This window comes from Nycticebus coucang, chromosome 1 (assembly GCF_027406575.1).
Source record: "Nycticebus coucang isolate mNycCou1 chromosome 1, mNycCou1.pri, whole genome shotgun sequence".
NCBI classification, from domain to species: Eukaryota; Metazoa; Chordata; class Mammalia; order Primates; family Lorisidae; genus Nycticebus; species Nycticebus coucang.
The window spans coordinates 192,295,231-192,312,336 of NC_069780.1; the positions used below are offsets into that span (position 1 = coordinate 192,295,231).

General features: G+C 43.3%; 1 protein-coding gene across 2 annotated transcripts in view; it reads right to left on the reverse strand.

Moving 5' to 3' along the window:
- ADAMTS16 (ADAM metallopeptidase with thrombospondin type 1 motif 16) overlaps window positions 1-17,106 on the reverse strand; it is a 142,085-nt gene that overhangs the window by 76,253 nt on the left and 48,726 nt on the right. For both annotated transcript variants that reach the window (XR_008380568.1, XM_053593313.1), the window contains exon 9: window positions 5,659-5,796. Coding sequence is in view for 1 of the 2 variants with exons in the window: in XM_053593313.1 (XP_053449288.1) it covers window positions 5,659-5,796 (138 nt within the window). In the remaining variant the exon portion in view is untranslated. The remainder of the gene's footprint in view (window positions 1-5,658; window positions 5,797-17,106) is intronic.

The window sequence follows — 17,106 nt, forward strand, 5'->3', positions numbered from 1 at the left end:
ATGCTCATCATCTTTAATCATCAGAGAAATGCAAATCACAACTACTTTGAGATACCATCTAACTTCAGCCTATAGACTGAAGCCTATATCACAAAATCCCAAGACCAGAGATGTTGGCGTGGATGTGGAGAAAAAGGATCACTTTTGCACTGCTGGTGGGAATGCAAATTAATACATTCCTTTTGGAAAGAGATATGGAGAACACTTAGAGATCTAAAAATAGATCTGCCATTCAATCCTGTAATCCCTCTGCTGGGCATATACCCAGAAGACCAAAAAGCACATCATAACAAAGATATTTGTACCAGAATGTTTAATGCAGCTCAATTCATAATTGCTAAGTCATGGAAGAAGCCCAAGTGCCCATCGATCCACGAATGGATTAATAAATTGTGGTACATGTACACCATGGAATATTATGCAGCCTTAAAGAAAATGGAGACTTTACCTCTTTCATGTTTACATGGATGGAGCTGGAACATATTCTTCTTAGTAAAGTATCTCAAGAATGGAAGAAAAAGTACCCAATGTACTCAGCCCTACTATGAAACTAATTTAGGGTTTTCACATGAAAGCTATAACCCAGTTACAACCTAAGAATAGGAGGAAGGGGAAAAGGGAGGGGGGGGGAGGTGGGTAGAGGGAAGGGGATTGGTGGGATTACACCAGCGGTACATCTTACAAGGGTATATGTGAAACTTGGTAAACAGTCTGTGAAGCTAGTGAATGATGCCCCATGATCATATCAATGTACACAGCTATGATTTAATAAAAAAAATTTTAAATTTAAAATATAATATCATCTGTGTTAGCATCCCTGAAATGAAATACATAGATCAAATCTACAATAAAAATAAATCTAAACAAAAACCTTATACTTCACAAAAATTAACTCAAAATGGATCATAAATCTAAATATATATTAAAAAAATATAAAACTCCTGGAAAATAACATAGAAGAAAAGTGAGGTGACCTTGGGGATGGTGATGACTTTTATAGACAGGACACTTAAGACGCAAGAGAATTATTTCCATAAGAGAAATAATTGTTAAGCAGAATGTCATTAAAATTAACAACTTCTGCTCTGTGAAGACGCTGTCCAGAAAATGAGAAGAACAGACACATACTAGGAGAAAATATTTGTAAAAGACAAATATAACAAAGGGCTGTTACATAAGATGTATAAATGACACTTAAAGTTAGACAGTCAGAAGAGAAACAAAAATGGGCAAAAAATCTGAACAAATACTTTATTAGAGAATGTCTATAGATGGCAAATAAACATATACAGAGGTGCCCAATATCACCTGTCATCAAGGAATTACAGAAGACATCAGCAAGATATTACTTTATACCTCTTAAAATTGCTAAAATCCTAAACGTTGACAATGTCAAATGCGGTGATAACTGGGGCAACAGGAACTCCCACTGACTGCCAGTGAGATCCCAAAATGTGCAGCCACTGAAGGTGTGTGTGCAAGACAGAAAATCACCACAGCCATTTCACAAATGAGCTATCCCCATAACCACAGAAAAAATATTCATGTTGACTTTGTTGCATGCCGCACACAAAACTCAAGTAGTCTATGAGAGAGAAGCAAATGGTTACATCTGCAGATCATGGGGGGTGAATAAATTCGCCTCTTTGGGATGAGCAGAGGTTTTTTTTTTTTTTTTTTTCCCCTTAGCAGTTTCATAGGTACTAACCCTAATGAAAAATGAGGATAACGTGGTCTCCACCCCAAAAATTAAGCCTTCTGTTTATCAGAAGACATGTTTATAAAAGTGTATACAGAAAATTATGGCATGAGAGAGGATATTTACAATACATGAATTACAGAAAGGGACATACTCAGAATTTATAAAGGACTTCCACCAAGAGTTAGGAAAAAGACAGTCTAATATTTTAATATGAGCAAGAGATCTGAGCAGGTGCTTTACTAAAAAGCTTATTCAAGTGGACATTAAACATCTAAAAGGTATTCAGTATCACTAATCACCACACAGATAACACAGGACACACTCATCAGAGTGACTAAAGTGAAAAGTGCCCACATGACTCAGTGCTGGCAAGGAATTGAAGCCATCAGAATGTTTCATATAACTGTTTCTGGGACTGTGACTTTACATATCCACTGAAATTGTGTAGATGCATTTATGTCCCTGAAATCCCACATCCCTGCCTACTCACAAATCCACATGGAAGCCAGCAGAATATTCACAGAAACATTAAAACAGCCAAACATTAGCAACTCAAATGCCTATCTCTAACAGAATGGATTAATAGAATTACAGTATATTCGTATAATAAAAACAATCAAACTAATTCTATGTTTCTTGGTAACCAGGGCGAGTTTCATAACCACAGAACAGTACACAACTCACACTTCCAATCTACAGTGTTCCATGTCGGGAGAGTGGTTACTTTTGGGGAGGAGGTAGGGGAGGATGGATGTGGGGGAAGTTCTGGGGACCTCTCAGATCGGCAGGAGTCCCACTGCAGGGTTCACTGTGTGAAAATTTATTGAATTGTACCCTTATAATTTCATACATTTCTACATATTATCTTGTACCACAACAAAAATAACATGAATGAAAACAAGAATGAAAACAAGGCAGGTTGAAAATACCAGGATAACATTTCAAAATCTTCTCCCACTGTAAGTAGTGAACCATAAAATGGTAAAAGGTTTGAGAGGTTTTTGAGTTATGCCCCACATTTTCCAAGTATGAAAATGGAGGCTCCAGAAAAGGCTATATTACTTGTCAAGTGAAGACCTTCCAGACACAAGTGGTGAAGACATGATGCGTTTGTCAACTCCTTTTCCCACCAGGGGGCAGTACCTATTCCCCAGTCTTACAGTTGCACCTGCCCTCAAGAATCAACAACGGGCTGTGGCCTGTCGCTTTGTCTTCCTTAAGATGAGCAAGATGCAAACAGAAACGTGTCATTTCCGTTCTGTGCAAAAACATGCTTAATGCGTGCACAGGTTTAATCCCATTTTTACACTAACAGAGGCAGAGAGACCCATGCATGTCACAGACTCCCAGCCCACTGTGGCATCACCTTCCCTGTATACTAAGGGACATGAGCTTCACATGGTCACCAGGCAGGCACAGTCACTGATCTGCAGGGCACGATTCAAATTTTTAAAAAGTAAATTGAAGATGAACCCATATTGTCATTCAATTTAAAATAATGAGTTAAAAATTTCCCTAAGTCATAGGCTCCTAGATGCAGACATGAGTAATTGTGATGAAGTTTGCATCTGTGAGTAGGAAATGACTTTACTGAGTAGGTTGATGAATTGACTCCAAGCAAGCATCTGTCCTTCGTGACTCTACCAAGACAGAAAAAAGCTGTGCTGACAACTGCGGGCCATTGGAGTTCCCTAATGATATATGTTTTTCCATCTACCAAATGTAAGACTTCTAAAAATGGAGAGCAGATTCATCTTTAAAAGTTCGCCATCTACCTTACTCATTCTTGGGATCATATCTCAAAAGCCACCTAATGGTGGAGAATATCACAATATTTTTATTACTTTGAAATCAGAAAGTCAGCAAACATGTTCAACAAAATTTCTCTCAGATTCATGAGGTCACTGAAAAACAAAAATTCAACATACTAGAGAAGCGTCCAATTTGCAACCAGTTTTCAAGCAAAATAAAACTTAATAGTAAATTTGACAGCAAGAGACTTTCTTGGAAAATTTGATCTTTCAAGAAAACAAATACGTAAGCATCTAAAACATTACATATTTATTTGTAATCATACTATCCGTGGAAATCAGTGAAGTCCCTGAAAATAAAGGTTTATTATTGAAATGCCTGGATTAGCACAAAAACAAACTGGCATGCTTCAGGGTATAGTTTAATTGTTCTAGAATCACAGAACAAAAATGGCTTTTAATTCTAGTATCTTAATCATCATTCTTAGGATTCTATTCTGCTTTGAAAATTATAGCCTATTTTCCGTGTCCTCAACTAATTCTTTTCTAAGCATATAACTATTTTCTTTCTATGGGTCTTCCTATATTTCTTGTCAGTTTCCAAATTTGGGGGAGACGTTTCCATGACTCCAATTCTCACCACACATCCAAATTTGCATCCCTTCATTTTCTAAGCTGTCAGAGCATATTTCAAAATATTAAAAAATGTTGATAAATCTTTCTTATGACCATAAAGATGAAAAAGAAATTGAAACAATTTCTGAATCTAGAAAATTATAGAAAAGATCTGAGCTGCAGAAACCTCCAAATTTCCCTTGTTAATACAAATAAGAGGATGGTGAGCTTGACATGAAGGGGCTTCTTTATTACTAAAAACAGAGTTCTCCATACATACCATGAAAAATGGAAGAGCTGCGAGAAACAGCTAAAAACAACATTAACAGCCCCCCACCTGACTGCTTGAGAATATCATACTGGGAATGACAAATGTGAAACATGCCCCAGGGTCATGTCAGCTTCAGAATAATATTAGCTTTGTCTTTTTTGGTGATAGAAATTTTTAAAAAGCTGGTTGACTGTATATTCCTAGAATATTTATTTATGTTCTGAAGATACAGACATTGTCCACAAAATGCTCACAACCGGTGGCATAAAATACGGACAACAGACATCTTTTCTTAAGGTTTTAGAACATGTCCACTGAGACGTAACCCCATGAACACAAGGCAGGAAGACCCTGAAAACTGATGACCCATGCGCTGGCTCAGAAGGTGGGATGCAGGGCCTTCCAGAGGCCTCCAGGAAGACAGTACTAGTTCTGAGACCTGATTGTTAGAAAGGGCCTGGCACCTCCCTCCCGTCCCTTCCTTCCTCTATTGCCCCTGCACCTCACGCCCTGAACAGAAGCTTCCTGAAGTCCTCATTAGAAGCAGGTGCTGGATCCGGGTTTCTTGCACAGCCTACAGAACTGTGAACCATATCAACCTCTCTTGTTTATAAAGCACCAGCCTCAGACATTTCTTTACAGCATCACAAAAGACACAGACTAAGACACGACTCATACCAGGCTGCAAAGGCAAAGCCAGGGAGATTTGGGAGGACCGTCCACTCCACTAGCAGGTCTACAGACATTTCTTAAAGGCCCCCATGTCTTTTAAAATCTGCTGACTACCTTGCGGTCCAGGGTCAAACTCCATCTCCCCGATGTTTTATAACCTAAATAAATTAGTGTTAAAATAAAGTATCTAAAACTACTACTTAAAATTACAGGATTTAGATTCAGGTTCAAGTTTATATATAAAGTTTTTCCACCTAATGGGAAATGCATTTTGTAAAAACAGACAAAAACGAAAAAGAAAGAAAAAACAAAAAGAAACACCTTGGCCATGCTGTCCCGCTGGGCTTACAGGTGTATACTTTCCATATCTTCCTATTCATTGTCTGAATATGCATCATAAGAGAAGTGAGAATTAAAAAATAAATAAATGTTAGGGACAAATGCTTTGGTAAGGTTGATGGCTCCCCTCGAGTCTAAAGCTTGCTGTTGAAGTGAGCCAGCAGGCGCCGGGCTGTTCTGATGAGCTAACTCCTTGGTCAACTGAATGTCTCAAGATGCTTTGAAGGGGAAACACATCCAGAATGGCAGCCTGGGGCATCAAGCTTCAAATGCCCCAGGAGGTGGCTGGAGGCTCCAGCGGGCCATACCTTAAAAATTTGTGCAGATACTGGCGGCTGCAGGGTGACCAGGAGAAGACTCCATTCCGACCGGCTAATGTCGGGGACATGATGCTGCCCGCTGACTTTTTACACATATTCCCTTCTCCATCGTGGACCATGCCAAAGCTGTGGGAGTGGGGGAGACAGAGAGAGAACGTTCTGTCAAAGGAAAGAATAGTTTAAATCATTTACTCTGACAAACACAAGGCAATGCTATGAAGACTTCCCTACCTCAGCGCACTAGGCAGAAAAATAAAACAAAAACCAGCCACTTTGCTGAGCAAATTCATGTATTCATAGCCCTTTTCTGAGGAACGGGCCATCCATCGAATTGCTGGAGAGTATATACCAATGTTAAATTACAGTAACTGTCCAGACGCTGCTGAGGGCTGACGTTCCAATTACTTAAGAACAGGAGGTCTTTCAAGTGTGTGGCGGGGACTGGTGGTCTTTAAAGCCAGCACAGCTGTGTGGCTCACCTCCTTCTGGGGGACCTCTCTTCTGCTCACCACGACTGTCAGAACTTCCAAGGGTGTTTGTTAGACACACAGTTGCCAGGCTCTGGGCCAGGAATTGTTGATTCAGAGAAGAGAGATCCAAGCATCTGAGTTTTCAAGTGAAAGCCCCAGTAACTGTGATGCTTAAAGCCATTCCAACCACCGAACAGCTACTGGGGCTCCTGGTGGGGCTGATGCTCTGTCCCACACTCCTGGGCCTGCTCCACCTCAGCCCATCTGGTGGCACCACTGGAGGCCGGCACACAGCCGGAGGGCAGCACTTGAGCCGAATCCCTGCACCCTTTGGAGGGAGCAGCGCACAGAAGCCCAGTGCGTGAGTGTGGCTGGCTGTACTGTGGGAGTCCTTTGAAGCAGCACTGGTTACTCTTGTGTGAAAAGCAGACCTCTCAGGGGAGCCACACTCAGCTTGGCATGTGGGAGCGTCTCAGCTATAGGGACACTGGCTCTAGGAACTCTAGTAGTGTCCATCAGGACACAGCCGCCCAGCACTGGTCAGTACCTGTTTACTGACTCTGGAGGAAGCTGAGGACTGTGTTGACGGAGTTGTTACCTCCCTCAAGGTCAAGTCTACTTCCTAACTTCCAATAGCTTTGCCAGTAGGAGCACTTGGCATCACCACCTCCCACTGCCTCAGAGGGGTAGGACAGAGTGTCCAGGGAAGAGCGTCTAGGGGAGCTGGGAGCCCTAGGTGGCTCTGGGGACCTCCCACGGAAGTAAATACATTCTTGGAGAGCCAAGTGACCAGCTGGGAATGTGGGGCTGCCAGACACTGCATGCACTCCCTGGAAGCAGTGTCCCCAGGAGGAAGATCAGAAAAAGGGTAAAGGGGGGGAGATGGGAGGAAGGGAGGACAAGATGTGACCGGATCTGGGGACATTTCTGCTGTTAAACAACCCACAAGTCAGGGGAAGGCGGCAAAGAGAGGATGACCCCAACCTGGGCCCCCAAAGCAGACAAGAGAATCTGCCTTGTGGCCAAGGCTGAGGCACATTTGCCCACCACCCTGCTTGGCTTACAGCTATTTGATAATATGAGTAAAAAAGTAATTGCCAAGTGTAAGCACACACTATTTTACAGAGATGGCATTAAGCATGTGACCTATATTTTCTAACTTAATTCACTACAACCCCGTCAGGTATGTCATTATATCAGTGACAGCAGACGGAGGACTTTGTTCAGGGTCACAGAATCAAAGCTAGAAGCCAGATGCTCAGATACCAGAGCCCAGGCAAGCCCTGCTGTGGGCAACCTGGGGGACTGGGGGATGGAAGGGTGTGCCCAGGAAACCTGGCCTGCAAGGACTGCCGAATTTCTGCACAGTTCCTGATCTGTACCAAGGACGACACAGACGTTGGCACGTTAGTCTCCACCCATTCCCTGATGTTTCATTGAAGGCAATTAACCAAGGCCAGAATAACCACATGGCAGGGGTACGTGTCGAGGCTGTGGAAGGATTCAGGCTGAAATCCCTGAGGGGTTGGGGGTAGGGCTGCCTTGGAGAGAAAAGGAAGAGAATGAAATGGCAATCTCCCGTCCCGGGGCTGTCAAGATGCTCATGACATAGACACACCCTTGTCCAGCTGTTGCTCTTAATACACTTGCTGCCGCTTCCGCCTGTATTTCTAAGGAAATCAAAGTCACAATGTCCCAGGACTGGACACAACTTGGTCTTAAACTTTTTCACACAGGCTCAGACTCTGCTGTGGGTCTGAGAAGCAGACAGCACAGGGTGGCTGTCCACGTCTTCCTTGGAGGATTTCTGGTTCCGTAGGTTACAGTTAGCATCTGGGTTTTGAGTTACACCTCAGGTGACCCTGATGCTCTCCAAAATCTCAGTGCACAGTTTTACAAGTTGTGTCTCTGGCAAACGGAAAGTTCACATGTTGTGAAGCTCAGGTGCCAACACAGGCCATGACAGTACCACATGGGAATCACACTTCATATTAACATTTGCAGCATCACAGGTGAGTGACTAGAACGTATTTTGAGGATAAGGTTAGTATCTGGCAATCAAGACATATGACTACCATACAAGCTATGTGACCAAGATAATTTTTTTGCTCCTATGTCCCATAGCATTTTGTGATTATCATCTCACATGTTAAAATAACAAATATGTTTTATCTCGTCACCCCTTAGTAGCCTCTATGTTTCTAAAAGACAAAGATTCCTCTTCCCCGTGCTCAGGACATTTCCAGCTGTAACATTAATTCAAATACTCAAATATAAAACTAATTTCAAATTAAATGGGATTTGACAATTATAATCAGTGTCAGTGCTTTTAATGTCTTCTATAATATTTTCTTGAGTGATTCAATTCCTACCAGCAAGTAATTATTTATTACTAATGACATAAATAGAGCGATAAATAGCAGGCCAGGAGTCTCAGAGGGTGTGTCAATTATGCGGATTTCAGGCAGTTAGACTGCGGTGATTAAGGAAATGAGACAGCTAACGAAGGAGCCTGCACCAATGTGCCCTTGACGGTAAATTCCACCGTGGACTTGATGAAGATGACCACAGGTAGGAGAAGGATGACAGAGCCCTGGCACAGGCTCCTTGAGAAGCACAATTTGTCCTCTGTGAGAGGTGGGGGCTGAGCTAGAGAAAGCAGTGGGGGGACCTGGATGGGGCGGATAACTCGAGAGAGTGGCCTGTGCTGGTAGGGACCCAGTCAGGGCCTGGGCTCTTGTCACTCACAAGCTGCTTGACATTGGGCAAATTATTTAACCTCCAAGCCTCTGTTTCCTCATATATAAAATGGGATAACCAAACCTTCCTCATAAACTGTATAGAATGCCTGGTTCTGTGATACACAAGGGAGATTCAAACCTTCCATCCCATTTCTCGATTTAAATGAGGCCCTGCTCAAATCATCCACCCCCTAAATGCCATTGACGCACTTATGATGTAAGTGTGTGTGCAGGAGGCAGATGCCAATAGGTTTCAAATGAACTGCAAATCCTCTTTGGAAACAGAAACAAACTAGACATTCTAATAGGAATGACGATAAATAAACCTGGGGCTCCCCCGATGGCAGTGTGACCATCACCAGGCCAGGGGATGGAGAGGGACTGGTTTTCTCCAATATTCTACAAGTCTTCAGAATTAGCTGGAGCCTCCCTGACTGGTAGCAGGAGAACCAGCAGGAGGCTGAGCACAGCTGAGCTCTGGGGACGTACACAGCATCTCCAACACCACCGTGGGCTCACAGAAAGGGGACGCACACAGCATCCTCCAACACCACCGTGGGCTCACAGAAAGGGGACGCACACAGCATCCTCCAACACCACCGTGGGCTCACAGAAAGGGGACGCACACAGCATCTCCAACACCACCGTGGGCTCACAGAAAGGGGACGCACACAGCATCCTCCAACACCACCGTGGGCTCACAGAAAGGGGACGCACACAGCATCCTCCAACACCACCGTGGGCTCACAGAAAGGGGACGCACACAGCATCCTCCAACACCACCGTGGGCTCACAGAAAGGGGACGCACACAGCATCCTCCAACACCACCGTGGGCTCACAGAAAGGGGACGCACACAGCATCCTCCAACACCACCGTGGGCTCACAGAAAGGGGACGCACACAGCATCTCCAACACCACCGTGGGCTCACAGAAAGGGGACGCACACAGCATCCTCCAACACCACCGTGGGCTCACAGAAAGGGGACGCACACAGCATCCTCCAACACCACCGTGGGCTCACAGAAAGGGGACGCACACAGCATCCTCCAACACCACCGTGGGCTCACAGAAAGGGGACGCACACAGCATCTCCAACACCACCGTGGGCTCACAGAAAGGGGACACACACAGCATCTCCAACACCACCGTGGGCTCACAGAAAGGGTATGCACACAGCATCCTCCAACACCACCGTGGGCTCACAGAAAGGGGATGCACACAGCATCCTCCAACACCACCGTGGGCTCACAGAAAGGGGACGCACACAGCATCTCCAACACCACCGTGGGCTCACAGAAAGGGGACGCACACAGCATCCTCCAACACCACCGTGGGCTCACAGAAAGGGGATGCACACAGCATCCTCCAACACCACCGTGGGCTCACAGAAAGGGGACGCACACAGCATCCTCCAACACCACCGTGGGCTCACAGAAAGGGGACGCACACAGCATCCTCCAACACCACCGTGGGCTCACAGAAAGGGGACGCACACAGCATCTCCAACACCACCGTGGGCTCACAGAAAGGGGACGCACACAGCATCCTCCAACACCACCGTGGGCTCACAGAAAGGGGACGCACACAGCATCCTCCAACACCACCGTGGGCTCACAGAAAGGGGACACACACAGCATCTCCAACACCACCGTGGGCTCACAGAAAGGGGACGCACACAGCATCCTCCAACACCACCGTGGGCTCACAGAAAGGGGACGCACACAGCATCCTCCAACACCACCGTGGGCTCACAGAAAGGGGACACACACAGCATCTCCAACACCACCGTGGGCTCACAGAAAGGGGATGCACACAGCATCCTCCAACACCACCGTGGGCTCACAGAAAGGGGACGCACACAGCATCTCCAACACCACCGTAGGCTCACAGAAAGGGGACGCACACACCAGGGGTGGGATCAAGCTGGACGGTGCTGTGAAGCCCACTGGTGGTGACGCCTCCTCTGCTTCCTTCCTGAAGACCTCCCCGTGGCCCCGTGTGCCCTCGTACCACGCGTGTAGCCCTCATTGGTGCGCCTGTGCATGGCACGCCCATCTTATCTTTCTCTTTGCACTGCGGGAGGACGTGGACACTTCCTGTTTTTTTTTTTTTTTTTTTTTTTTTTTTAATTTTTTTATTAAATCATAAGTGTATACAATGATATGATTATGGGGCATCATACACTCACTTCATAAACCATTTGACACATTTTTATCCCAGTGGTTAACATAGCCTTTCCGGCGTTATCTCAGTTACTGTGCCAAAACATTTATATTCTACATTTACCAAGTTTCGCAAATACCCCTGTAATATGCACCACAGGTGTGATCCCACCGATTCCCCTCCCTCTACCCACCCCCCCCTTTCCCACTTCCCCCTATTGTTAAGTTGTAGCTGGGTTATAGCTTTCATGTGAGAGTCCCAAATTAGTTTCATAGTAGGGCTGTGTACATTGGATATTTTTTCTTCCATTCTTGGGATACTTTACTAAGAAGAATATGTTCCAGCTCCATCCATGTAAACATGAAAGAGGTAAAGTCTCCATCTTTCTTTAAGGCTGCATAGTATTCCATGGTATACATATACCACAATTTATTAATCCATTCGTGGATCGATGGGCACTTCGGCTTTTTCCATGACTTAGCAATTATGAATTGGGCTGCAATAAACATTCTGGTACAAATATCTTTGTTATGTTGTGATTTTTGGTCTTCTGGGTATATGCCCAGCAGAGGAATTACAGGATTGAATGGCAGATCTATTTTTAGATCTCTGAGTGTTCTCCATATATCCCTCCAAAAGGAATGTATTAATTTGCATTCCCACCAGCAGTGCAGAAGTGTTCCCTTTTCTCCGCATCCACGCCAACATCTCTGGTCTTGAGATTTTGTGATATAGGCTAGTCTCATTGGAGTTAGATGATATCTCAAAGTAGTTTTGATTTGCATTTCTCTGATGATTAAAGATGATGAGCATTTTTTCATATGTCTGAAGGCCGTGCGCCTGTCTTCTTCAGAGAAGTTTCTCTTCAAATCCCTTGCCCAGCCTGCGATGGGATCCCTTGTTTTTTTCTTGCTGATGCGTTTGAGTTCTCTGTGGATTCTGGTTATTAAACCTTTGTCAGAGTTATACCCTGCAAATATCTTCTCCCATTCTGAGGGCTGTCTGCTTGCTCTGCTTTCTGTGTTCTTAGCTGTGCAGAAGCTTTTTAGTTTGATCAAGTCCCAGTAGTGTATTTTTGAAGCTGCTTCAATTGCCCGGGGGGTTCTCCTCATGAAATACTCACCCAGACCAATTTCTTCAAGGGTTTTCCCTGCATTCTCCTCTAGTATTTTTATAGTTTCATGTCTTAAGTTTAAATCTTTAATCCAATGAGAGTCTATCTTAGTTAATGGTGAAAGGTGTGGGTCTAATTTCAGTCTTCTGCAGGTTGCCAGCCAGTTCACCCAGCACCATTTGTTAAATAGGGAATCTTTTCCCCACTGAATGTTTTTAATTGGCTTGTCAAAAATCAAATAGCGGTAAGTAGCTGGATTCATCTCTTGGTTCTCTATTCTATTCCAGATATCTACTTCTCTGTTTTTGTGCCAATACCATGCTGTTTTGATCACTGTCGATTTGTAGTAAAGTCTGAGGTCTGGTAGTGTGATTCCTCCTGTTTTGTTTTTATTTCTGAGTAATGTCTTGGCTATTCGAGGTTTTTTCTGATTCCATATAAAACGAAGTAATGTTTTTTCAAGATCTTTAAAATATGACAGTGGAGCTTTAATAGGGAGTGCGTTGAAAGTATATATTGCTTTGGGTAGTATGGACATTTTGATAATGTTGATTCTTCCTAGCCATGAGCATGGTATGTTTTTCCATTTGTTAACATTTTCAGCTATTTCTTTTCTTAGAGTTTCATAGTTCTCTTTATAGAGATCTTTCACGTCTTTTGTTAGGTAAATTCCCAAATATTTCATCTTCTTTGGCACTACTGTGAATGGGATAGAGTCCTTAACTGCTTTTTCAATTTGACTGTTGTTGGTGTATATAAAGGCTACCGATTTATGAATGTTGATTTTGTAACCTGAGACGCTGCTGTATTCCTTGATCACTTCTAGGAGTTTTGTAGTAGAGTCCCTAGTGTTTTCCAGATACACAATCATATCATCTGCGAAGAGCGAGAGTTTGATCTCTTCTGACCCTATATGGATACCCTTGATCGCCTTTTCTTCCCTAATTGCGGTGGCTAAAACTTCCATTACAATGTTGAAAAGCAATGGAGACAATGGGCAGCCTTGTCTGGTTCCTGATCTGAGTGGAAATGATTCCAATTTAACTCCATTCAATATGATATTGGCTGTGGGTTTGCTGTAGATAGCCTCTATCAGTTTAAGAAAAGTCCCTTCTAGACCAATTTTCTTGAGTGTTCTGATCATGAAGGGATGCTGGATATTATCAAAAGCTTTTTCTGCATCAATTGAGAGAATCATATGGTCTTTGTTTTTTAATTTGTTTATGTGCTGAATTACATTTATAGATTTACGTATATTGAACCAGCCTTGAGACCCTGGGATAAAACCAACTTGGTCATGATGTATAATTTGTTTGATGTGTTGCTGGATTCTGTTTGTTAGGATCTTGTTGAATATTTTTGCATCTATATTCATTAGTGATATTGGTCTATAATTTTCTTTTCTTGTTGGGTCTTTTCCTGGTTTGGGGATCAGGGTGATATTTGCTTCATAGAACGTGTTGGGTAGTCTTCCTTCTTTTTCTACATTTTGGAACAGGTTGAGTAATATAGGTACTAATTCCTCTTTAAAGGTTTGGTAGAATTCTGACGTGAAACCATCTGGTCCCGGGCTTTTCTTTTTAGGGAGGTTTTGTATAGTTGATGCTATTTCTGAACTTGATATGGGTCTGTTCAACATTTCCACTTGATTCTGGTTAAGTCTTGGAAGGTGGCGTGCTTCCAAGTATCGGTCTATTTCCTTCAGATTTTCATATTTCTGAGAATAAAGTTTCTTGTAATATTCATTAAGGATTTTTTGGATTTCTGATGAGTCTGTGGTTATTTTGTCTTTGTTGTTTCTGATTGATGATATTAGAGATTTTACTCTTTTTTTCCTGATTAGGTTGGCCAGAGGTTTATCTATTTTATTGACCTTTTCAAAAAACCAGCTTTTTGATTTATTGATCTGTTGTATTATTCTTTTGTTTTCAATTTCATTTAATTCTGCTCTAATTTTGGTTATTTCTTTTCTTCTACTGGGTTTGGGGTTGGAATGTTCTTCCTTTTCCAGTTGCGTGAGATGTCCCATTAAGTTGTTAACTTCCTCTCTTTCCGTTCTCTTGAGGAAGGCTTGCAGTGCTATAAATTTCCCTCTTAGAACTGCCTTTGCGGTGTCCCAGAGGTTCTGATAGCTTGTGTCTTCATTGTCATTTTGTTCCAAAAAATTGGTGATTTCTTTCTTAATCTCATCTCTGACCCAGCTATCATTCAGCATAAGGTTATTTAACTTCCATGTTTTTGTATGGGTATGCAGATTCCTGTTGTTACTCAATTCAAGTTTTATTCCATGATGGTCCGAGAAGATGCACGGAATAATTTCTATTCCTTTAAATTTACTGAGGTTAGACTTGTGACCTAAAATGTGATCAATTTTGGAGTAAGTTCCGTGGGCTGATGAGAAGTATGTGTATTCAGTTTTGTTGGGATGAAATGTTCTGTAGATGTCTGCTAAATCTAAATATTGGATGGTTAGGTTTAAATCTAAGATTTCTTTGCTCAGCTTCTTTCTGGAGGATCGATCCAACACTGCCAAGGGAGTGTTGAAATCTCCAACGATTATGGAGCTGGAGGAAATCAAGTTACTCATGTCTGTTAGAGTTTCTCTTATAAATTGAGGTGCATTCTGGTTGGGTGCATAGATATTAATAATTGAGATCTCGTCATATTGAGTATTACCCTTAACAAATATGAAGTGACCATTCTTGTCCTTCCTTACTTTTGATGGTTTAAAGCCTACCGTATCTGCAAATAAAATTGCAACACCTGCTTTTTTCTGATTACCATTTGCCTGAAATATGGATGACCATCCTTTCACCCTGAGTCTGTATTTGTCTTTTAAGTTGAGATGTGACTCTTGTATGCAACAAATATCTGGCTTAAGTTTTTGTATCCAGTCAGCTAACCTATGCCTCTTTAGAGGACAGTTTAAGCCATTCACATTGATGGAGAGTAAGGATAAGTCTGGTGGAATTTTGGGTATCGAGTTTTTCAAAGGTCCAATGGACATTTTTAATCCTTTCGCCAGTGTGGAAGTTGGAGTTTGATCCGAAGTTTCTGAGTGAGTTTACTTTTGTGGTATAGGATTGGGTTGGTCATTGTGGAGGATAGGTCTGAGAACATCCTGAAGAGCTGGTTTACTTATGGCAAATTTTTTCAACATATGAATGTCATTGAAGTATTTAATTTCTCCATCGTAGATGAAACTCAGTTTAGCTGGATACAAGATCCTGGGTTGAAAGTTTTTTTGCTTTAGGAGATTAAAAGTTGATGACCAGCCTCTTCTTGCTTGAAAAGTTTCAGCAGAGAGATCTGCAGTTATTCTAATATTCTTACCTTTGTATGTTATAGTTTTCTTTCGCCGGGCTGCTTTGAGAATCTTCTCTTTCATGTTAACTTTAGTGAAGCTAATTATGATATGTCTGGGAGATGGCTTTTTGGGGTTGAATCGTGCTGGGGTTCTGAAGCTGTCTGCTATCTGAATTTCAGATTCTCTAGGCATGTCTGGAAAATTTTCTTTCATAATTTCATGTAGAAGGGCCTCTGTGCCCTTGGCTGCCACGTCATCAGCCTCCGAAATTCCTATAACCCTTATGTTATGTTTTTTCGAATTATCTGAGAGCTCTCTGAGTGAGTGATCCGTTTTTGCTCTCCATTTCTCTTCCTCTTTGAGAGATTGGGAGCGTTCGAAGACTTTATCTTCAATGTCAGAAATCCTTTCTTCTGCTTGCTCCATTCTGTTACTGAGGGATTCTACTGTATTTTTCATATCTTTGAGGGCTGTAAGTTCTTGTTTCAGTGTGTCTAAGTCTTTGGTGGTTTTGTCTTTAAATTCGTTAAATTCTTGAGACAGTTTTTGAATTTCTCCACGAATTCCTAATTCCATTTTATTAATCTTGTCTGCAAACCAAATTCTGAATTCGACTTCTGACATCTCAGCCAGTTGTTTATGAATGGGATCTTCAATCACATCTGCCGTATCTTTTCTTGGGGGGGTTGATCTATTCTGGTTATTCATGTTACCAGAGTTTTTCCGCTGATTCCGCCCCATGGTTTACTCCCTTTGGTTTTTCCCCTGGGGTTTTATCGAGGGCCCGTACAGTGTTGTGGCCTGAGAAACTGGGGCCCTGTCTGGTGTGGTGGAGCAAAGTGGTTCTGTCTTGTTTTCAGCTGGTTTCTGTTCTATCCTATTGCAACTTCTACTCTGGCTTGAAGTCTCAGTTGTGTGGAAAAATCAGCAATTAAGTCACCCCGCCTGCCCACCTCTGGCCCCAGTTGGAAAAGGAGAATCAAACCTTCCTACAATCGCACACCCAGGGCACCACCTGAAAAGTCCTCAGTCTATTAGCCCAGTTCAAAAGGTCCGAATCAACTGTCTCAATCGGCACTTGTCTCAGGTGGAAGGGTTCAAGAGGTCTCTGGGAACTGGATCACAGGGGCCTGGTGACTCCTCTGAGACAGCTCACTCCAGTGCAGCGTGGAGTCAGGAGGAGCCACCCCGCAAACAGAGCAGTCTGGGAAGGTTAACGTCTCCTTCCCCACTTTGCCCCTCCGTCGGACCCAGTCACTGGTATCTCTGCAGATGGCTAACCCAGTTGCCTGCAGTGAACAGACACTCCAGGGGTTTGCACCTGCCTGAATCGCGAGGAAGTCTGCCAGGCCCCCGCAGACTGCCGCTATCTAGCAGGAGGAGATGGGGCCTGACATCTTTGAGTGTTTGATGCAGGTGATGGGAAGGAGGTGTTCACTCAGGCTTAGCCCCGTCCCTGATGGATGCTGCTAACAGAACAGAACAGAACAGACAACTTTGTGAGGTTCTGTCTCTGTTCCTGTCGTCGCCTACAGGAGACGGGCTGTTTTGAGTTCAAACGTCTTTGCTGCTGGAGAATTGCGTCTGAACACCTCTCTGGGTCGGCCCCGCCCTGGAGGCTTCTGGGTTTGTGAGTCGT